The sequence below is a fragment of the Mesoplodon densirostris genome, chromosome 1 (assembly GCF_025265405.1).
Source record: "Mesoplodon densirostris isolate mMesDen1 chromosome 1, mMesDen1 primary haplotype, whole genome shotgun sequence".
Classification (NCBI taxonomy): Eukaryota; Metazoa; Chordata; class Mammalia; order Artiodactyla; family Ziphiidae; genus Mesoplodon; species Mesoplodon densirostris.
Genome location: NC_082661.1, coordinates 232,218,219 through 232,242,671, shown reverse-complemented (window position 1 = coordinate 232,242,671; position 24,453 = coordinate 232,218,219). Strand labels below are relative to the sequence as shown.

General features: G+C 36.5%; 1 protein-coding gene across 1 annotated transcript in view; it reads left to right on the top strand.

Moving 5' to 3' along the window:
• The window catches only part of IQCM (IQ motif containing M), a 371,829-nt gene that overhangs the window by 291,903 nt on the left and 55,473 nt on the right, over positions 1–24,453 (top strand). The window contains exon 12 of the mRNA XM_060098179.1: positions 935–1,096. Within this exon, the coding sequence (XP_059954162.1) occupies positions 935–1,096 (162 nt within the window). The remainder of the gene's footprint in view (positions 1–934; positions 1,097–24,453) is intronic.

Sequence of the window (24,453 nt, the reverse complement as noted above, 5' to 3'; positions counted from 1 at the left end):
CACTTGACAAACATTTGTTTGCAAATAAGAGCTTCTCCTCAGATAATCCAAATCCTAATTGCATCATTTACAGACTATAAGATTTAGGCAAGTTATTTAATTTCTTTGGGCCTCCAATTCCTCATGTAAAATGATGATAACAGTATCTACCTTACAGATGTGTTATGAAAATTAAGTGTGTTAATATTCAAAAGCACTTGGGACCATTTCTTGCATATAGTAAGCACTATATAAATATTTGTATAGATGTTATTATATTTTCTTAAAGACCATAGCCTAAGAATATGTATTCTTTCAGTAGTTCCAGTTTATGGAACTCTTCATTTAATCAACATTTTTGTCAGATTATTCTGATTTCATTGTTTAATGGCAATTTTAAAAATATGATTACATTATAGTATGTATAATGTGAATGCTGTTAGTTGGTTATCTTACTTTGTCCTACAGCTATTAACAACAGTGCTTTAAACTGATAGTGTTTGAAGATTCTAATAGCAAGCCCTTACTCCTTAATTTTTGCTATGAATTATCTGAACGGTAAGATTTTTGGTGAAGTACTTTTGGCTAAAGAAAACTATGTTGTCAGCATAACCATTAGCATTCAAATTATTCAATAGTTTTAAATTTACATCACTTAAAAGAAGCACATTAGAAATTTTGTAAAAATGTCTAAAATTGGGCCTCCCTGGTGGTGCAGTGGTTGAGAGTCCGCCTGCCGATGCAGGGGATACGGGTTCGTGCCCCGGTCTGGGAGGATCCCATATGCCGCGGAGCGGCTGGGCCCGTGAGCCATGGCCGCTGGGCCTGCGCGTCCGGAGCCTGTGCTCCGCAACGGGAGAGGCCACAACAGTGAGAGGCCCGCGTACCGCAAAAAGAAAAAAAAAAAAAAAATGTCTAAAATTAAAAACAAATTAATGTTCTTTTTTTTTTACAGAAGACCATGCAAAATACTCTGATATCATCAAGAAGTCCAATGCAATTGAAATGTTATTTACACTCTACCCTCCTCAAGGTGCCCATGTGTGTACTAATATGAGGCTTAGATCAACTTGGCTAAGACCCATAGTAAATGGGGAAGAAGGATATAAGTATATAGGTAAGATGCTGAACCTTATAATTTCCTTTTATAATAAGGCAGAAATGACCTTGTACTTTATAAAACCCTTATCCATCACTTAGATGATATGGGATGATAGGCCTTATAGAATATTCCCTTTCGTTCTTGAATATTATGCTTGCAATTTTAAAAGTGGCTGATTTATACTTTGGTGACTCCATTAAAATAGTGGAAACACTGTGTTTATCCATTTATCTGATGATGGATATTTGGCTTGTTTTTTTTTAAAAAGTGATACTACAAGGAAAGCTGCTACGAACATTCATGTACTGGACTCTGTATAGACATATGTTTGCATTTCTCTTGACTAAACTGTTTTCCAGCATGGTTAAACCATTTCATATTCCCCATCAGTAGAAATATGAGAGTTGCATTTGTTCCATAGCTATATCAATACTAAGTGTAATCAGTTTTTCTAATTTTAGCCATTCTAAGAGATAGCGTTGGTATTCCATTGTGGTTTTAATTTGCATTTCTCTAGTAGACAGTGATATACAGCATATTTTCATGTATTTGTCATTTGTGTATCTTCTTTGGTGAAATGTCTGTTCAAATTTTTGGCCATTTTTATATTTTTTTGCTGTTGTTTTAAGCATTGAGAGTCCTTTAGATATTCTGAATATAAATTCTTTAACATATATATGCTTTGCAAATATTTTCTCCCAATCTGTGGCTTGTCTTTTCTTTCTCTTAATAATATCTTCTTAAGAGCAGAAGATTTTAATTTTGATGAAGTCCAGTTTACCACTGTATTCTTTTATGGCTCACGTTTTTACTGTCATATCCAAGAAATATTGGTTAGACCTCTAGTCACAAGGTTTTCTTCTAGAAATTTTATAGTTTTAAATTTTATATTTCAGTGTATAATTTGTTTTGAGCTCTATTTTGTACATGACTCGAGGTTGAAGTTGTGTCTTTTTTCTAACATATTGATACCCAAATGTGTTAGCACTATTTGTTTAAAAGACTATCCTTCTATGCATTAACTTTGTATTTTGGAAAACCAAATAGTCCAAAGAAAATATATAGATAGCAAATAAGCACATGAAAATATGACCAATATTATTAGTCATTAGGAAAATATAAATAAAAACCATAATGTCATACCACTACTCATCTATTAGAATGACTAAAATAAAATTTAAAAATCTGACAATACCAATCTGGCAAGAATGTAGAAAAACTGGAACATTCATATATTGCTGGTGGAAATACTAAATTGTACAACCCATTTCTAAAGATTTTGATACTTTCTTATAAATTAATATGCTCTAACCATAAAGCCTAGCCTTTCTACTCCTAGGTAATTACCTAAGAGGATTGAAAGTATTTGTTTACACAAAAACCTATATATAAATATATGTAGCTGCTTAATCATAATTGCCAAGGGCTGGAAAAACACAAATGTTCTTCAACTAGTGAATGGATAATCAAAATTTGTTAACATTTGTCCAGTGAAATAGTATCCAGCAATAAAGAGGAATGAGTTACTGATACAATAACATGGATGAATTTTAAATGCATTATGTTAAGTGAAAGAAGCCAAACTCAAAGGCTATAATTTGATTCCATTTAAATGACACTTTGGAAAAGCAAAACTAGTAGGACAGAGTCAGCCCTGTGATTGTCAGGGGTTAATGCTGGTGGGAGGGTTTAACTACAGAGAGGTTGCATGAGGGAGTTCTTAGGGTGATGAAACTGTTCTGCATAGCTAAAACGAACTGTATGCCAAAAAGAATGAATTTTACTGAAAGTAAAAATTTTAAAATAAACACAAAATAAAAAGAGAGAAGAATTTAAGAATGGCAAACAAATCCAAAAATGATGCGCACTGCTATTAGTCATTAGGGAGATGTAAATTAAACACAGTAGGATACCACTGCACACCTACCTTAAGGGCTAAATTAAAAAGTCAGAACACACCAAGTGCAGCAACTGGAACACTAATATCCTGCCAATGCAAATGTAAAATTTTAAAAACACTATGCAAAATGGTTTGACATTTTCTTAAAAAGTTATAGATACACTTACTATATGACTCAGCCATACCACTCCTAGATATTTGTCCATAAGAAAAGAAATTATATGTACATACAGGGACTTGTACATGAATATTCATAGATCCTTTTTTTGTTAAAGACCCAAACTAGAAACAACTCAAATGCCCATCCACAGGTGAAAGGATAAACAAATTGTGATATATCCATGCAGAATACTACTCATCACTATAAAAGAACAAACTATTGACAGTATATAATACATATAACAAACAATATGGCTGAATCTCACATGAATTATGTTGAAAAAGGTTAGACAAAAAAAGAGTACAAGAGTATGATTCCATTTATATAGAAGTCTAGAAGTTGCAAACTAACTAGGCCTGTGACAGAATCAGGTCCGCGGTTACCTGGGACGGAGGTGGCAAATAGAAGTGAGACATGATGGATTACAAAATTTGAGGGATGATGTCAATAGAAATGTTTATTAACTTGATTGCAGTGATAGGTGATGGTTCCATGGATATAAACATATGTCAAAATTCATCAAATTATACACTTTAAGTACATGTAGTTTTTAATTTACACTTCAATAAAGCTGTAAAAATAAAGTTGAAAACATAAATTTAAACAACCAAGATAGTTAAATTTGTATTTTGGGACTTTTTTTGAAAGATGACTTCTCTTTAAGTTTAAAACTAGCATATTAGAACTCATCTGGAGAGTCACAAATTTAATGCAGTCTCATTTGGCTTGTGCATATAAAGATCTATTTAAGTGCTCAGTTCTGAAAGATAGCCTGGAGGAAGAAGTGGGAAAGAAAGAGAAATAAAATTATGAAAAAGGAAGTTGAAGGCTTTAGGTTCTATAAGATGAACCAAGACCCTGATTGCAATTTATTTTCTCTTTGCAATTTTTCCCCTGAAAGTTAACCTATCATTCTAAAAGATTTGTGTTCATTGTCTACAGCCCATTTGTGAACATTTGGTCTAAATAAAACAAATAGAAAGGAAATACAGAAGTGGCCTTATAAGTTGAGGACTCCATCTTCTGAGGTTTTATGCTTTCTTTCTCCTTTTTAGTAGGTGGCCAGGGCCTTGCATCTTTTTGAATTACAGTGGTTATTAAATTGATTGACAAGAGAGTTTGCAGCATTTGCCTTGAAAAAGATTAGTCTATTATAGAAGTGCTTTCTGAAACTCAGTTTTTTTGTTGTTTTTTTTACATCTTTATTGGAGTATAATTGCTTAACAATGGTGTGTTAGTTTCTGCTTTATAACAAAATTAATCAGTTATACATATACATATGTTCCCATATCCCCTCCCTCTTGCATCTCCCTCCCACTGAAACTCAGTTAACTCCTTAACTATAAACATTTTAGGGAAGATAGCTCTGGGAATTTATTACATGTTCCAATATTAATACTCCACAATGTAGGCACTCCTGTTTATTGATTTCACTCTGTAGATTTAGAGATGTATCATCAGCAAGAACTGAAGTGTAGTTAACAGAGTTACTAAATGCTCTGTAAATGGCATGGACTACTAACAAAGTATGTAGTATTAAGACCATACATACTCTAAAAATATTTCATATATCCGTATTTTATATCCCAGAATTCCTAGCACAGTGGCTTGAATGTAACTGGAATGCTGAATATGTCATAATTTCAAATTGCTTAATAGGCACAAAGTATGTCTTCTGAATCATAATTTTGTAATCTTAGACCATCAATGAAGTTAAAAAAAAAAAGTCTTTAAATTTTTTTCCAGGAGCATAGTCTTGTCAACCCTGTTTTCAGAAAGGTTATTTGGAGGGCTAGTCTTTTAATATGTCTTTGTCTATCTCTCCTTATGAGTTGTCTGTCTTTGAGCTCCCCTGATATTATGGCCTATCACAGGTACACTGAACTTGTTCCTCTCCATCATTAAGTTTTTGTGACTTTGGTGAATTTCCAACCTGGAAGCTGTAGATTACATTAATGAGCTCTTGGAATTCTAATGGGAATACCTTGAAAGGGGTACGTTAACCATTGTCTTTCAGGGAAATAATTTAGGGAATACAAATGAATGACTAAACTACTTTCTCAAACCAATGGTCCATTCTTAACTGAACTCATATTGTTATATTAATGTAAGCTTTCTAATTAGTTCAGATTCTGAGTAATGAGCAAAGACCTCTAGTTCTATTTCTTTTTCATACATCATTTTGAGCCCTTATATAGTAAATTTTACTTACCTTTATAACATATGGTTATTTAAGTTGTATAATTAATACTGGAACCTGATTTCCTGGCCTAATCACTATTATGTTACCTATTACGAGTACAAGGTATCTTTTTATGCCCTTCAATTTATTCCGCTGCCTTCAGGCAAGACCTGATATACATCAGCCAAATAGGAATCTGTCCCACCTTTAAAGACTGTGGCAATTACTCAGTCGTCCTTGACAGCTCAGAATTTTCTACTTTGCAACATGACTTTCTTTTCTTATGTATACTTTATTGCAGTTGTAACTGTTTCACTCTCCACAAAATAAAGGCTATGCCTACATGATTAAGACCTTTTCTTTTTTCTAAAAATATTCCTTTTAAAATATTATTCCTCAGACGTCCTCTTTCTAATCCTTAATGTCTTTTGGCACTTCTCTCTAAACATTTCCCATATTTTCTCATTTGTTTTAAGTGATGGAACTTAGACTAATATATAGTAATCCAATAAGTCTGATTTATTATGAATATAATCCTAGCTACTACATGTTCTGCTCATATCGTTGTGCTTTTTTAGACCTTTACACATCTCTGCATTTACTTGGATTTCTATCCATCATTTTTAATCTCCTTTTTATGACATTTCTTGTAGCTATTTGATATATGTGTAATTTATTTTGCCTTCTTAAATTTCCTACCCTGACTTCTCCTGATTTTCCTTAACTTATTTAGAATATGGACATTTATTACTCTTGTCAAAATTCAGTTGACAATGTTGAACCCATTCTTTGAGGTGTTCTATAAGATTATTATATAATGGAAAACCCAAATAAATCCTGATTCGAAAGGAGCTCCATATATATATATATATATATATATATATATATATATATATATATATATATATATATATATATATATATATATATATATATAAACATCTTTATTGGACTATAATTGCTTTACAATGGTGTGGGAATTTCTGCTTTATAACAAAGTGAATCAGTTATACATATACATATGTTTCCATATCTCTTCCCTCTTGCGTCTCCCTCCCTCCCACCCTCCCTATCACAACCCTCTAGGTGGTCACAGAGCACCGAGCTGATCTCCCTGTGCTATGCGGCTGCTTCCCACTAGCTATCTATTTTACGTTTGGTAGTGTATATATGTCCATGCCACTATCTCCCTTTGTCCCAGCTTACCCTTCCCCCTCCCCATATCCTCAAGTCCATTCTTTAGTAGGTATGTGTCTTTATTCCCGTCCTGGCCCTATGTTCTTCATGACCTTTTTTTTTTTCTTAGATTCCATATATATGTGTTAGCATACAGTATTAGTTTTTCTCTTTCTGACTTCAATCTGTAGGACAGACTCTAGGTCCATCCACCTCACTACAAATAACTCAATTTCGTTTCCTTTTATGGTGGAGTAATATTCCATTGTATATATGTGTCACATCTTCTTTATCCATTCATCTGTTGATGGACAGTTAGGTTGCTTCCATGTCCTGGCTATTGTAAATAGAGCTGCAATGAACATTTTGGTATATGACTCTTTTTGAATTATGGTTTTCTCAGGATATATGCCCAGGACTGGGATTGCTGGGTCGTATGGTAGTTCTATTTTTAGTTTTTTAAGGAACGTCCATACTGTTCTCCATAGTGGCTGTATCAATTTACATTCCCACCAACAGTGCAAGAGGGTTCCCTTTTCTCCACACCCTCTCCCGCATTTATTGCTTGTAGATTTTTTGATGATGGCCATTCTGACCAGTGTGAGGTGATACCTTATTGTAGTTTTGATTTGCATTTCTCTAATGATTAGTGATGTTGAGTATCCTTTCATGTGTTAGTTGGCAATCTGTATATCTTCTTTGGAGAAATGTCTATTTAGCTCTTCTGGACATTGTTGGATTGGGTTGTTTGTTTTTTCGGTATTGAGCTGCATGAGTTGCTTGTATGTTTTGGAGATTAATCCTTTGTCAGTTGCTTCCTTTGCAAATATTTTCTCCCATTCTGACTGTTGTCTTTTCGTCTTGTTTATGGTTTCCTTTGCTGTGCAAAAGCATTTAAGTTTCATTAGGTCCCATTTGTTTATTTTTGGTTTTATTTCCATTTCCCTAGGTGCTGGGTCAAAAAGGATCTTGCTGTGATTTATGTCATAGAGTGTTCTGCCTATGTTTTCCTCTAAGAGTTTGATAGTGTCAGGCCTTACATTTAGGTCTTTAATCCATTTTGAGTTTATTTTGGAGTATGGTGTTAAGGAGTATTCTAATTTCATACTTTTCCATGTACCTGTCCAATTTTCCCAGCACCACTCATTGAAGAGGCTGTCTTTTCTCCACTGTATATTCTTGCCTCGTTTATCAAAGATAAGGTGACCATATGTGCATGGTTTATCTCTGGGCTTTCTATCCTGTCCCATTGATCTATATTTCTGTTTTTGTGTCTTAATTACTGTAGCTTTGTAGTATAGTCTGAAATCAGGGAGCCTGATTCCTCCAGCTCCATTTTTCTTTCTCAAGATTGCTTTGGCTATTCAGGGTCTTTTGTGTTTCCATACAAATTGTGACATTTTTCTTCTAGTTCTGTGAAAAATGCCAGTGGTAGTTTGATAGGGATTGCATTGGATCAGTAGCTTGCTTTCGGTAGTAGAATCATTTTAACAATGTTGGTTCTTCCAATCCAAGAACATGGTATATCTCTCCATCTATTTGTATCATCTTTAATTTCTTTCATCAGTGTCTTATAATTTTCTGCATACAGGTCTTTTGTCTCCTTAGGTAGGTTTATTCCTAGATATTTTATTCTTTTTGTTGCAGTGGTAAATGGTAGTGCTTCTTAATTTCTCTTTCATATTTTTCATCATTAGTATAGGAATGCTAGAGATTTCTGTGCATTAATTTTGTATCCTGCTACTTTACCAAATTCATTGATTAGCTCTAGTAGTTTTCTGGTGGCATCTTTAGGATTCTCTATGTATAGTATCATGTCATCTGCAAACAGTGACAGCTTTACTTCTTCTTTTCCTATTTGGATTCCATTTATTTCTTTTTCTTCTCTGATTTCTGTGGCTAAACTTCCAAAACTATGTTGAATAAGAGTGGTGAGAGTGGGCAACCTTGTCTTGTTCCTGATACTAGTGGAAATAGTTTCAGTTTTTCACCATGGAGGATGATGTTGGCTGTGGGTTTGTCATATAGGGCCTTTATTATGTTGAGGAAACATCCCTCTATGCCTACTTTCTGGAGGGTTTTTATCATAAATGGGTGTTGAATTTTGTCGTAAGCTTTCTCTGCATGTATTAAGATGATCATATGGTTTTGTTTGTTTGTTTGTTTGTTTTGTTTTTTGTTTTTGCGGTACGTGGGCCTCTCACTGCTGTGACCTCTCCCCGTTGTGGAGCACAGGCTCTGGACACGCAGGCCCAGCAGCCATGGCTCACGGGCTCAGCCACTCCGTGGCATGTGGGATCCTTCTGGACTGGGGCATGAACCCATGTCCCCTGCATTGGCAGGCGGACTCTCAACCACTGCACCACCAGGGAAGCCCGATCATATGGTTTTTGTTCTCCAATTTGTTAATATGGTGTATCATATTAATTGATTTGTGTATATTGAAGAATCCTTGCATTCCTGGGATAAACCCCACTTGATCATGGTGTATGATCCTTTTAATGTGCTGTTGGATTCTGTTTGCTAGTATTTTGTTGAGGATTTTTGCATCTATGTTCATCAGTGATATTGGCCTGTAGTTTTCTTTCTTTGTGACATCTTTGTTTGGGTTTGGTATCAGGGTGATGGTGGCCTCGTAGAATGAGTTTGGGAGTGTTCCTCCCTCTGCTATATTTTGGAAAAGTTTGAGAAGGATAGGTGTTACCTCGTCTCTAAATGTTTGACAGAATTCGCCTGTGAAGCCATCGGGTCCTGGGCTTTTGTTTCTTGGAAGAATTTTAATCCCAGTTTTAATTTCAGTGCTTGTGATTGAACTGTTCATATTTTCTGTTTCTTCCTGGTTCACTCTCAGAAGGTTGTGCATTTCTAAGAATTTGTCCGTTTCTTTCAGGTTGTCCATTTTATTGGCATAGAGTTGCTTGTAGTAATCTCTCATGATCCTTTGTATTTCTGCAGTGTCGGTTATTCTCCTTTTTCATTTCTAATTCTATTGATTTGAGTCTTTTCCCCTTTTTTCTTGATCAGTCTGCCTAATGGTTTATCAATTTTGTTTATCTACTCAAAGAACCAGCTTTAATTTTATTGAGCTTTGCTATCATTTCCTTCATTTCTTTTTCATTTATTGCTGTTCTGATCTTTATGATTTCTTTCCTTCTGCTAACTTTGGGGTTTTTATGTTCTTCTTTCTCTAATTGTGTTGGGTGTAAGGTTAGGTTGTTTTTTTTTGAGATATTTCTTGTTTCTTAAGGTAGGGTTGTATTGCTATAAACTTTCCTCTTAGAACTGCCTTTGCTGCATCCAATAGGTTTTGGGTTGTTGTGTTATCATTGTCATTTGTTTCTAGGTGTTTTTTGACTTCCTCTTTGATTTCTTCAGTGATCTCTTGGTTATTAAGTAGTATTTTGTTTAGCCTCCATGTGTTTGTATTTTTTACAGATTTTTTCCTGTAATTGATATCTAGTCTCATAGCATTGTGGGCAGAAAAGATCCTTGATACGATTTCAATTTTCTTAAATTTACCAAGGCTTGATTTGTGACTCAGGTATATTCTGTCCTGGAGGATGTTCCATGAGTACTTGAGAAGAATGTGTATTTTGTTGTTTCTGGATGGAATGTCCTATAAATATCAATTAGGTCCTTCTTGTTTAATGTATCACTTAAAGCTTGTGTTTCCTTATTTATTTTCATTTTGGATGATCTGCCCATTGGTGAAAGTGGGGTGTAAAAGTCCCCAAGTATGACTGTGTTACTGTCAATATCCCATTTTATGTCTGTTAGTATCTGCCTTATGTATTGAGGTGCTCCTTTGTTGGGTGCATAAATATTTATAATTGTTATATCTTCTTCTTGGATTGATCCCTTGATCATTATGTAGTGTCCTTCTTTGTCTCTTGTAAAGTCTATTTTGTCTGATATGAGAAGCGCTACTCCAGCATTTTTTTGATTTCCATTTGCATCGAATATCTTTTTCCATCCCCTCACTTTCAGTCTGTATGTGTCCCTAGATCTGAAGTGGGTCTCTTGTAGACAGCATATAATGGGTCTTGTTTTTGTATCCATTCAGCCAGTCTATGTCTTTTGGTGGGAGCATTTAATCCATTTACATTCAAGATAATTATCAATATGTATGTTCCTATTACCATTTTCTTAATTGTTTTGGGTTTCTTATTGTAGCTCTTTTCCTCCTCTTGTGTTTCCTGCCTAGAGAAGTTCCTTTAGCATTTTTTAAATTTATTTATTTATTTATTTATTTTTATTCATTTATTTTTTGCGGTACGCAGGCCTCTCACTGTTGTGGCCTCTCCCGTTGCGGAGCACAGGCTCCGGACGCGCAGGCTCAGTGGCCATGGCTCACAGGCCCAGCTACTCTGCGGCATGTGAGATCCTCCCCTACCGGGGCACGAACCCGTGTCCCCTGCATCAGCAGGTGGACTCTCAACCACTGCGCCACCAGGGAAGCCCCCTTTAGCATTTTTTGTAAAGCTAGTTTGGTGGTGCTGAATTCTGTTAGCTTTCACTTGTCTGTAAAGTTTTTAATTTCTCCATCCAATCTGAATGAGATCCTTGCAGGGTAATGTTGGTTGTAAGTTTTTCTCCTTCATCACTTTAAAAATGTCCTGCCACTCCCTTCTGGCTTGCAGAGTTTCTGCTGAAATATCAGCTGTTAACCTTATAGGGGTTCCCTTGTGTGTTATTTGTTGTTTTTCCCTTGCTGCTTTTAATATTTTTTCTTTTTATTTAATTTTTGATAGTTTGACTAATATGTGTCTTGGCATGTTTTTCCTTGGATTTATCCTGTATGGGACTCTCTGTGCTTCCTGGACTTGATTAACTATTTCCTTTCCCATATTAGGGAAGTTTTCAACTAGAATCTCTTCAAATATTTTCTCAGTACCTTTCTTTTTCTCTTCTTCTTCTGGGACCTCTATCATTCGAATGTTGGTGCATTTAATGTTGTCCCAGAGGTCTCTGAGACTGTCCTCAATTCTTTTTTCTTTATTCTGCTGTGCAGTAGCTATTTCCACTATTTTATCTTCCACTCACTTATGCAGTCTTCTGGCTGAGTTATTCTGCTACTGATCCCTTCTAGAGAATTTTTAATTTCATTTATTGTGTTGTTCATCACTGTTTGTTTGCTCTTTAGTTCCTGTATGTCCTTGTTAAACATTTCTTGTATTTTCTCCATTCTATTTCCAAGATTTTGGATCATGCTTACTATCATTATTCTCAATTCTTTTTCAGGTAGACTGCCTATTTCCTCTTCATTTGTTTGGTCTGGTAGCTTTTTACCTTGCTCCTTCATCTGCTGTGTGTTTCTCTGTCTTCTCATTTTGCTTAACTTACTGTGTTTGGGGTTCCCTTTTCACAGGCTGTAGGTTTGTAGTTCCTGTTGTTTTTGGTGTCTGCCCCCAGTGACTAAGGTTGCTTCAGTGGGTTGTGTAGGCTTCTTGGTGGAGGGGACTAGTGATTGTGTTCTGGTGGATGAGGCTGTATCTTGTCTTTCTGGTGGGCAGGTCTATGTCTGGTGGTGTGTTTTGAGTTGTCTGTGGCCTTATTTTGATTTTAGGCAACATCTCTGCTAATGGATGGTGTTGTGTTCCTGTCTTGCTAGTTGTTTGGCATAGGGTGTCCAGCACTGTAGCTTGCTGGTCGTTGAATGGAGCTGGGTCTTGGCCTTGAGATGGAGATCTCTGGGAGATTTTTGCCATTTGATATTACGTGGACCTGGGAGGTCTCTTGTGGACCAGTGTCCTGAAGTTGGCTCTCCCACCTCAGAGGCCCAGCCCTGACTCCTGGCTGGAGCACGAAGAGCCAGTCATCCACATGGCTGAGAATAAAAGGGAGGAAAAATATAAAGAAAGAAAGAAAGAAGGAAGGAAAGAAGATAAAATAAAATAAAATAAAATAGTAAAATAAAATAAAATAAAGTTATTAAAAGAAAAAATAAAAAATAATTATTAAGAAAAAGTTTTTAAAAGGTAATAAAAAAAAACTGACAGAACCCTAAGACCAATGGTAAAAGTAAAGCTCTGAAGACAAAATCACACACAGAAGCCTACACATACACAGTCACAAAAAGGGAAAAAAGGAAAAAAATATATATATTGTTCCTCCCAAAGTCCACCTCCTCAATTTGGGATGATTCGTTGTCTATTCAGGTATTCCACAGATGCAGGGTACATCAGGATGATTGTGGAGATTTAATCCACTACTCCTGAGGCTGCTGCGAGGGATTTTCTTTTCTCTTCTTTCTTCACACAGCTCCTGGGGTTCAGCTTTGGATTTGGCCCTGCCTCTGCATGTAGGTAGCCTGAGGGCATCTGTTCCCGCTCAGACAGGACGGGGTTAAAGGAGCAGGTGATTGGAGGGCTCTGGCTCACTCAGGCCAGGGGGAGGGAGGGGTACGGATGCAGGGCGAGCCTACAGCGGCAAAGACCAGCATGACGTTGCAACAGCCTGTGGCAAGCTGTGTGTTCTCCTGGGGAAGTTGTCCCTGGATCATGGGACCCTGGCAGTGGCAGGCTGCACAGGCTCCCGGGAGGGGAGGTGTCGATAGTGACCTGTGCTTGCTCACAGGCTTCTTGGTGGCGGCAGCAGCAGCGGCCTTAGTGTCTCATGCCCTTCTCTGGTGTCCGCGCTGATAGCCATGACTCGCACCCGTCTCTGGAGCTCTTTTAAGCAGCACGCTTAATCCCTTCTCCTCGCGCACCAGGAAGCAATGGTCTCTTGCCTCTTAGGCAGTTCCAGACTTTTTCCCAGACTCCCTCCCAGCTAGCTGGGGCGCACTAGCCCCCTTCAGACTGTGTTTGCGCAGGCAACCCCAGTCCTCTCCCTGGGATCCGACCTCCGAAGCCCGAGCCTCAGCTCCCAGCCCCCGCCCACCCTGGCGGGTGAGCAGACAAGCCTCTCAGGCTGGTGACTGCTGTTCGGCACCGATCCGCTGTGCAGGAATCTCTCCGCTTTGCCCTCCGCACTCCTGTGGCTGCGCTCTCCTCCGTGGCTCTGAAGCTTTCCCCCTCCGCCTCCCACAGTCTCCGCCCGTGAAGGGGCTTAGTAGTGTGTGGAAACTTTTCCTCATTCACGGCTCCCTCCCACTGGTGCAGGTCCCGTCCCTATTCTTTTGTCTCTGTTTATTCTTTTTTCTTTTGCCCTACCCAGGTACATGGGGAGTTTCTTACCTTTTGGGAGGTCTGAGGTCTTCTGCCAGCGTTCAGTAGGTGTTCTGTAGGAGTTGTTCCAAATGTAGATGTATTTCTGATGTATTTGTGGAGAGGAAGGTGATCTTCGCGTCTTAGTCTTCTGACACCTTGAAGCTCCTCCTTCCATATATTTTATATCTCTTATGTCTGCTCAAACATAGGAAATTGTCTATTATTATTTGGATAAGTTTTAATGTACTGTGGCTAGGTCAATGTTGCAATTTACCTATAGAGGTAAATCTTATTTCTTGAGGAGAATAATGTAGTCCCTTGAAATTTTTCAAGTCAACTGAACTGGAAAAATTGTTTTGGTGTATACCCATTGATCTCCCTTTACCAACTATAAACTCCCAGCAACCTCTACTTTCATATTCTTTAATGTCTCATATTCTTTAATGTCCCTTTGATTTTCTTCATTAAGAGCAAATGATGTGAATGTGTTTTTGTGATAAGTGTAATTGCTGCTAGGAAAAGTGTCATTTTATTTTTATATGGCTCAGTTGGTTAAAACTTTCAACAGTTAGTACACTCACAAGAATAATCCAACAGAAAGGTAAAAATGAATGCTATATTGTATCTGGTTAAAGTTTTTTTAACTATTGTCAGATTACTAAAAATTCTTTAGGATGATGAAATAGATCTTCTTCATTTTGTTCTTTGCGACTTCCATTTTTTTTTCTTGGGCTTCAGTGGTAAAATCAGAGATATGTTTCCCATTCCCTCAACCCCAGTTTTACCAAGCAGGTTGGAAGCATTGAAGAGGCAGACATTAAGATAAGGCATCAGATCCGTAAATTAAAGGAAATGTGAGGTGCACGTTTACAAACACCTATTACTCCATACTTTACTGCTTATCTTTGTAAAATAAAAATTGTAGGATCATTGTTTCATTATTTGCCTTCTGCATCTATTTATTTAACAAGCATTAATTAGGTGTCTACTATATGCTGGGCAACAGAGATTGAGAAACAATTAAAGCTTAATCCCTGCCCTAGAAGTGTTCACATTCTAGCAGATCCAAAACACTATCAGATTTTGGCTCAGTTAGTCCCAGTGAGCACCCCTATTGGTCCATGAGTCAAATAGAGTGATATCAAATGAGCATCTTCCAAAAATTTTTTGGAAGAACATCTCCAAATGATGAAGGTTGGCATTAATACTCAGTATCTGGAATAAAAACTCAAAGCTGAGTTCACTGTCCAACTAAGTAAGGGAGAGTCAATCAAAGTGATTGTATGTTACTTCTCAGGCTAGGCCATAGAAGATTTTGTGGCTTCTCCCTTGCTCTCTTTTGGATAAGCTAGTCAGGAAAGCTAGCTACCATGTCATGGAGACACTCTAGCAGCCCTATTGAGAGGTCTATGTGCTGATGAACTGAGGGCATGTACTACAGCGAGTGAGGAACTGAGGTCTGTGTGAGTAATGCAACATGGAGGTGGAACCTCCAGCACCAACAGTACTTCTACAACGATGACTGCAGCTCCAGTGACAGCTTGACTGCAACTTCATGAGAGACCCTGGCCTGACCCACCCAGAAAATCCAGTCCAGATTCCTAACTATTATTATGTGAGACAAATGTTTGTTGTTTTAAGCTTCTAGTTTGGGGGTAATTTTTTACACAGCATACAAGTCAGTGATTAATGTTTTTTTAACAGTGGAAGTGAAATAACATAGGATTGAGTGTGGTTCCTCAGGAAAGACTGGGCTGCTGATTGATTGACCTTCAAAAAATTTGTCACTAGAGTGAAACTTTTCTTCATTGGTTAACTTTCAAAAGTAGGATCTCTCACTGATCTGGTTGGCTTTCAGAAGTGTGTTTACTGAGGTGAGTTTTTACCAGCTGATAAAACAGGCTTGATATTGGTTCTGGGGGTTACTTGTTAGCATGGCTGTGGAACTATTATTGATTGGTTAAAGAGGTATAAAAAAAGTTCAAGTATTAACTTGTTACATAGCTGTAGAACTGTAAGGCTTCTTTTAATACTGTGGGGAAAAAGTTATTCTCAATAAATAGGCACAGAAAGAAACAAAGATTACATGGTAGTTAATTTACTAGAAGCAATTAAGCATAATTATGAGCCTAGGAAATGAGAATGACTATATCTGGCAGTATTAGAAGTGATTTTATAAAGATGATGATATATGAGTTTATCCTTACAGAATAGGTTAGAATTACTAAGTATAGAAGAGAAGAAAGCATTGTAGGCAAAGGGAAGAGCATGGGAGAGTCCACATGTGGGAACTAACTTTGTTTTAAGAAGTTCTTTTTTATCAAATTCTCCTGAACAATTTAGCAGAAGACTCTTTTTTTCTTATTGTGACATAATTGGCATATAAGTTTATATTAGTTTCAGGTGTACAATATAATGATTTGATATTTGTATGTATTGTGAAATGATTAAAACAATAAGTCTAGTTAACATCCATCATAATACATAGTTACAAATTTTTTTCTTGTGACAAGAATTCTTAAGGTCTACTCTCTTAGTCACTTTCAAATATACATTATAGTATTATTATATACAAGCTATACATTACATCCCCATGATTTATTTATTTTATAACTGGAAGTTTGTACCTTTTGACCACCTTCTCCCATTTGCCCTGCCCCCCCACCTCTGGCAACCACCAATCTATCTCCGTAGCTGTGAATTAAGGGTTTTTTGTTTTTGTTTTTTAGATTCCATATATAAGTGCAATTGTACAGTATTTGTCTTTCTCTGTCTGATTTATGTCACTCACTCAGCATTATGACCTCATGGTCCATCCATGTTGTTGCAAATGGCAAGATTTCCTTCTTTTTATGGCTGAATAATATTCCACTGTATGTTTGTGTGTGTGTATATATATATATATATATATATGTACATATATATAGAATATATATGTATACATATATCCCTATGTCAATGAATAGAGGGATAAAAAATGTGGAGCATGTATACATATGTATGTATATATACATATATGTATACATGCTTCACATTTTTTTTACCCCTCTGTTCATTGATGGGCACTTAGGTTGCTTCCATGTCTTAGCTATTGTAAATAATCCTGCAATGAGCATGGAGGTACATATATTTTTGAGTTAGTGTTTTTGTTTCCTTCAGATAAATACCCAGATATGGAATTACTAGTTGGTAGTTTTATTTTTAACTTTTTCAGGAACCTTCATATCTCTTTCTCTGGTAGTTCTATTAGTTTTTGAGAACATATTCCTTATTTCCAGACTAAAATTCTTTAGCACATAGTAAGCATTTATGCATTAACTATTTGTTTTATGAATGAATGCATATGTGAAGCAGTTAAGCCATTTTTTTCATCTTTTATATATTAAAATTCCTTTTGTTTACTCTCTCTGGATTGCTTCAGAGATTAATATAGTGTGATATAGAAGTAATATAGTATGGCACAGTTCTTTAATATTTAACCATTTTAATTTAATAAAATATAATTTAACCATAATGGAGGCAGAAATCCAAGGTAAGTAGAGCATTATTCAGTCGCTCCACAAATGTTTATTGAGTGCCTTGTGTTCAATGCTTTGTGATAAATGTGAGGAAGTTTCAAAAGTTAATAGAATATCTTCCCTCTTGTGTGTTTATGATTTAGCCTGGGGAAATGATACATATACATAATTAACTACAGTAGAAGACATAAAGTGATGAGTCTTGTAAAACAAGCACATCTCAGCTGCTCTGCTCAATGGTCTTGTCAGGCAGGGCACAGAAGGGGCTTTGCAAGAGAGGAGCCTGAGCTGTGGCACAGACACTCCCCGCATCTTTGGAGAGCTGTAAGAATGCCTCTAAAGTTATTTCATGCTCACATTCATAATGTGCATAGCCAGCCCTTCTAAAATAACAATAATTAAAAACAGTACACTTGTTGAAGTCAGAGAAAGACAAATGTCATGTGATATCATTTATATGTGGAACCTCAAAAAGACACAAATGAACTTATTTACAAAACAAAAATAGACTCACAGACATAGAAAACACACTTATAGTTACTAAAGGGGAAAGAGGAGGAAGGGATAAATTAGGAATTAGGGATTAACATATACACTACTATAGATAAAATAGGTAAACAACAAAGATCTACTGTATAGCACAGGGAACTATGTTCAATATTTTGTAATAAGCTGTAATGGAAAAGAATCTGAAAAAGTATATATATATATATATATATATATATATATATATATATAACTGAAAAATAAAACAGTACATTTGTTTACTAAAGAGTAAGCACTACTTCAATTATAGTGATCAACTGTAGTGTATTATACACTGATATTGTTATGTATAAATTTAATATAAAGATGGCTTTTAGAAAATTTGTAAAATTATAAAAATAAGAAAGTATTACTAAGAATTCAGTTTCTTTAATATAACCACTTTTTATTATCTTGGCATATTTTTTTACAGTAATTTGTAAAACTACTTGTAACTAGAATATTTAAGCCCTGGAAGGGACACTACATGTCATTTTGTCCAATTCCCTTTTCATTGTTATGGGGAGTCGGTTAGGAGGTATTAGAAAAGTATCATTTGAATTGAGAATCTGAGGATGCAGAGGCTAAGTAGCTTGCTCAAGGTCATGACCTTAACTGTAACTGTGAAGATGATGATTCAAGTTCAGAGTCGCATCAGGCCCATCACCCCCACCAGTACCACGCACAGACATGCTTCCCAAGCCATCCTGGCTTTTTATGAAAAGTTATTTTTCTGGACAAAGTAAGTACCACTGTATCTGCCTTTGAACTAGTCTTTTTTTTTTCTTTTCCTCAAGCTTTACAATTGGCTGCTACTTTTGTCCTTTGAATATTTTCTGAAGCAAAATCTAAAAGAAATATACTCACTCCCCCTTTTGCTCTATCTTGGGAGTGGAGGTGAGGCAGAGGCCTGGAGTCGAGGCAGCCTGGCCCTGCAAAAGCTTTTATTGCCTGTGGACAGATTGCGTTCCAACCTCTTTGGAAAACTCTGACCACGCATTTTTGGCCCCTCATATGTTGCTTCGCATGACTGTTTTAAGCTCAATTCCTTTCTTTTTCCAACCACACATATTAAATAGTAGGAAATAGTATTTCATCATGAAACTTCACATAAAACAAAGCTGATCCTTATTAGATGTAAATATTTTTTAAGCTGAAAATCTTTTAATATCCCTGGGGGAGAATGATGACTTTTCTCCCTAAGACTGCAGTATAATGAGGTAAAAATGTTTTCACAATACTTTGGAATTGTTATAATTTTCTTCTGTGTTGTTTGACTGTCAGTTAAGTGAGAACATTTGATAACTGTAGGGAGCTGATAAGACTTTCTATTAAAGTTACATCATTATGTTAATCTGGGTTCAAATATAGTTTACCTGAATCCTATTTTGATTATATAATATTAGAATAAATAAACCTATTAAATAAAATTACCCTAGAGGGCACAGAACATTTTTTTTTTTTTTTTTTGCGGTATGCGGGCCTCTCACTGTTGTGGCCTCTCCCGTTGCGGAGCACAGGCTCCGGACGCGCAGGCTCAGCGGCCATGGCTCACGGGCCCAGCCGCTCCGCGGCATATGGGATCCTCCCAGACCGGGGCACGAACCCGTATCCCCTGCATCGGCAGGCGGACTCTCAACCACTTGCGCCACCAGGGAGGCCCCAGAACATTTTAAATGCCTTTCAAGTTACAAGTATATAAAATCATGTACTACTAAATCTACAGTTGTCTTTCCTCCTTAAAGCCTTTATGATTTGGAGCATAGATATTTCCACATAAATACAGATTGTTTGAGACTTAACATCAACCAATGAACAAGATTATTTAGCTTTTAACTCTGCATATTGTGGGAAAATAGTGAGTAGTGAAGTTTAAAAAATGTAGAGGCTCTCAGATTGCATGGGGTATGCAAACAACCAGAGACTGGAGTTATCTAATAAATATATTGATAGCTGCTTGTACAAAACACATAACTTTATTTAAAAAAAATTGATCTTTGTGTCATGGTGCAGATAATAGAGGTCTTCCAACAATTTTAACTGTAATTCCTTTATCCATGTATGGGAAGGACTCAGTGACCATGAGTATCATACATAAGTTTATAAACATTCATATAACAATTATATACTGTCCACTTTACGGTGATATGGCCTGCTTTTATTCAGAGTAAGTTTGACATATGTTTATGTAAAAATGAACTATTCTAACTTACCCTATTTAAAAGAAACTTCCACAACTTCATTTATTTATATATTCATTCATTCAATAGATATTCTGAAGTTCATGCTGTGGTACTATGTACCAGGAAACTGTCACAATATAGAGACATAAAAGGATCATAGAGCAAACTGAACACTGAGTAGATTTCTTTCTAGTCAATATAGCTGACACCTGAGAGTCAACAGGTGGATTCTCAGGACGACTCAACTAAAAAATGGATGGTGTTTTGGCACCATCAAACATTTCTGCTTTTCATGAGTATGAATATTAACCTCCATCTGACTGTCTAATGGGCTCTTATTAGAGATTTTAAGAGTGGAATTGTAAAGGCAGGAGAGGGAAAAGTATAGATGAGATGAGTGGGAGAGGAATTTTATAGCAGATGCTGGTGCCTAATTATTTGCAAAAACATCACCACACCATTACACACTGTCATAGTTACAGACAGAAGTCAAGAGAACTATTTCTGGCTTTTAAAAAAATTGCTTATATAATGTACAATCTATGTATGTAAGTAGTAAAACAATTCTTCCACACTGTAGAACGCAATAAGTGTGCTCTTCAATATATACTCCCTGTTTAAGAATAACCTGGTATTGTGATTTTGGTTTCTGGCTTTAAGTTTGAGGTTAATCAAAATTCTTTAAAGTCAAAGCAAATCAACATCTGTTTAGTGAACTAGAACTGTGCTCCAGATAATATATTATTTGGAAACAAAAAGAAAAATAATTATACTTCACATGTATTGAATGCTTTCTATATGCAAAGAATTATGCTAAATGATTTACCTGAATTTATTTAAATAATCTTATTTAATTCTCATAGAAACCCAATGGGCCATGCACCATAAGAACACTGAATCACAGAGAGGCAATATATCTAAAATGCATAGCTAGAAAGTGGTAGAGTTATGATGTGAAACCCCAGTGTTCTGACTTTTCAGCCCATGGTTTCAAAATATTTAAAGTAATGTAAGATTTCCAACATGTAACCTGTAAAAGAAGTAGATCAGAATAAAAGCTTCAAACAACAGTTCAAAAGCAAGGCCAACACTTATACACAATTATTTGGATGGTAATTATTGAATATTGTAAATAGATATAATGCTTTACTGGCAATTTTAGGTGGTAATCAGTAAAATCTTTTTTTGGGAGGGTGGAGGCATGCAAAATTAGTTCTTATGGGCCAACATCAATTACCAACGTTGCATTTTATTGCCATTTTTCTTGAAAAGACTGCAACATTTACTTATTACCAAAAACTTTTTATAATCAGAAAGGATAAAGAAGAAAATTCATTCATTTATTCAACAAACATTTATAGAGTGTTAAGATCACCTATAAAATAGGCTACCAAGAGATAACTACCATTAACTTTTTCCTGTATTTTCTAATGTTTTGTTTTTTAAATACATAATTGTAATGACAGGGTATACAAAAATTATACATACACATATGAACTTCAAAATCTGTTTTTCTGATTATAAACATAATACATGCTCATTGTGGAAAATTTAGAAAATGCAAATAAAAAGTAAATTTTTAAATAGTACTTGGAATATCTACCTCCTCAAAATAATCTCTATTAATATTTGTGTGTATTTCATTAATTGCATAATGAATTATAAGACATTTCACTTACTGTATAGGTTAATAAAATTAAACACATCTGTATGTATTGATTTTTATAACAGTGAACTCAAGAATATTCATATGTCTGAATGAAAAATGATAATGGAGGAGTACAATGAAAAAATACTATTAGCTTGGGAAAGTTTAGTAATCTTTCTTGATTGAATAATTGAGTGTTCAGGATCATGCGACATGATTCAACAGATGCAGAAGAGCATCAATCACGATTCTCCATAAAGAATTTGGCCAGTCTGTTTCTCTATCCTCTGCTTATGTTCAAGGAAAAGAAAAATTAGTAGTACTCCCAGCACAGTATCCAACTGTGTAAACAGTTTAGCCAATAAAGAAGTTCTAGAAGATAACAGAACCCATCATGGCTTTTGCTAGGCTCAAGTGTACGTAGGTAATGACCCTCACTGATCCCACAAACCCAAATTACTATTTATATGCTCCCACAATCTTCAAGTTTCTATTTTTGCCCATTTAAATTGCCTTTAATGAAAAACAGTGAAAAAGGAAATAGGGGATTTTTTTTTATTGCTTGGCATCTGAACATATAACCCAGTAGCTTGGAAGAGTCTAGCCTAAAGGGTGAATTACTGAAGAGGAGACAGGAAAGCACATCCCTCTCCTGTAGAGCAGAGGGCATGACTCAGCTGGACAACTTAGATTGTACAACTTAGCTTTACAAGTATTAGGTTGTGGACTTTGAGTCTAGTGGGTTTTGTGTACCAAACAATGACACACCCATTCAGAGTGTCCACCGTGATGTATAGTGAATTATGTTGCTAATTAGTCACGTTAGAAAACTGCTAAATGAAATTCCAGTGGACTTAAGCTAACAGAATGAGGTAACACCCAGAAATATCTTCAAATAAGATCAATTCCAGTGGAACCAAAGTGCTCCAGAACAACTAGCTGCAGAGTGCTGAGCCCACTGGAATGTAAATACGCTGCAGTTCCGATCTGACATGAGGTGATAAAACCTCATGTTCAAGGAGAGAAGCACTAAAATGCAAATTTAAGGGTGAGTCCTAAAAGATCTTATCAGTCATCAGCCTGGCAAGAAATCCCATCTAAAATTGTGGGTTAAAGGGTGTGGCACAAGAAATACATTTCCTGAGACAGGGAAAGCAGCAAAAGCAGAAACACTGCTAAGGACAAAATCAAATCAGGCTGCACCAATGTTCTGACACGCGTAATCCAACAGGACACTTGAGTTTGGGCTCCAAGATGAATAAGGGCAAACCTATTATACACAACGTATCCACCCTTAAGTGTAGTTTTGATTACTCCATCTGTTAAAATCCATCTAAAAGATTTTGAATATTTGTCCTCACATACCTGTGAAAGTTTGTCCCTTCAGAGAGCTAGAAAGCATATGAAGTTTGTGGGTCCAACTCTTTTCCCTCAAAGGCGCATAACAATTCTTCATTTATGCTACATATTTAGACTGCTTTTTATTCCCAGAAATTTTCAACGTGCACAAAAATAGAGGGAATAGCCCAGGGGACCTCAGTACCAGCTTCCTCAGCTATCAGTATTTTCTTGGTGTTCAGAACATACTTTGTTCTTTCTCCACTTCCTCCATTCTTGCTCAAGTCGCATTATTTCTAGTCTGGACCAGTTAAAGTCTCTCAATAATCTTCTCTTTGCTCACCTACCAGTCTATTTTCCACACAAAGTCACAATGGTCTAGAACTGTAAATCAGATCTTGCCACTTCCGTGCCTAAAATCTCCTATGCCCTCTCATTTAAAAATCCCGAACTCTTATGGTCTGGAGAACTTTCTGATCTATCTCAGTTCAGATGTCACCTTTTTTTTTTTTAAACCTCCCTCACCACCCCATCAAAAATGTCCTGCCCCCGTCCCCCCAGTCCCTCTCCCAAGTGCAACAAGCTATTTTGTTTTATCATGGCTTTCATCACTATCTAAAATTCTATTATTTCTCTGCTTTTGCCCCACTCTTACCTGGAGAACGCTGGCTCCAGGACAGGTGGAATCTTGTCCATGTGTTCACAGCTTTCTCCTCCGCCTCTGGTCGAGTGGTTCTCAACCTTGGTGGCACATTAGAATCACCTGGGCAGTACTGACTAATACAATTTGGGGTGGGACCCAGGCACCATTAGTTTTTTTCAGACCCACCAAGTGATTCTAGTGCATACCAGGGATTGAGAAACACTGCCTTCTGAAAACGCCTGGCACATACAAGGTACTGAATAACCTTTTGTTTAAACAAATGAATGAGGACTTGGCTCCTACTTCAATTATATTTTGAATACAGCAGTAGATAATGTGTCAGGAATACGTTATTCCTCTGAGTCTTCAGGATCACTTTGGTTCTGTGGTATTTATTTTTAAGTCTATATTGGTAGAGAGGGAGAGAGAGAAAAGAGGGAGGGAGAATGTGTGAGAGAGGGAGAGGGAAGCATGGGTTAGTGGAGAGGAGAGAAAGAGGAAGAGAGAGAGACTGATTGTGTTTCCTGTGTTTTCACCCCTGAATCTTTCTTGTACTAGCGTTAACCACTTGTTCATGGGTCATACCCACTCAGCCATCTGATTAGGCTTCTAAACTAACTCTACTAGCAGGCTTTCCCCCAGTCTGGCGATCTTACTGCCTAGCTCTTTGAATAGATGAGTTTGTGAAAAGCTGTCCTTTCAGAAGGCACTACTACTTTACCTATAATCTTACACATCTCAGAATGGAAGATGCTAGCATCTCCCTTTCCTGATGTTTTTTTTTTTTTCCTGGCTCATATTACAATATGTGAATAGGTTGTGGAATGAACATCACTGTTAAACTGGGAAATTAAAAAAAATACTCTGGCTGTTCTGAAAAATCAGGAGCCACAAAGCAGAGTAACAGCCATTCAGCAAGCTTCTGCCGTCTTCCTTATGAATATTTGC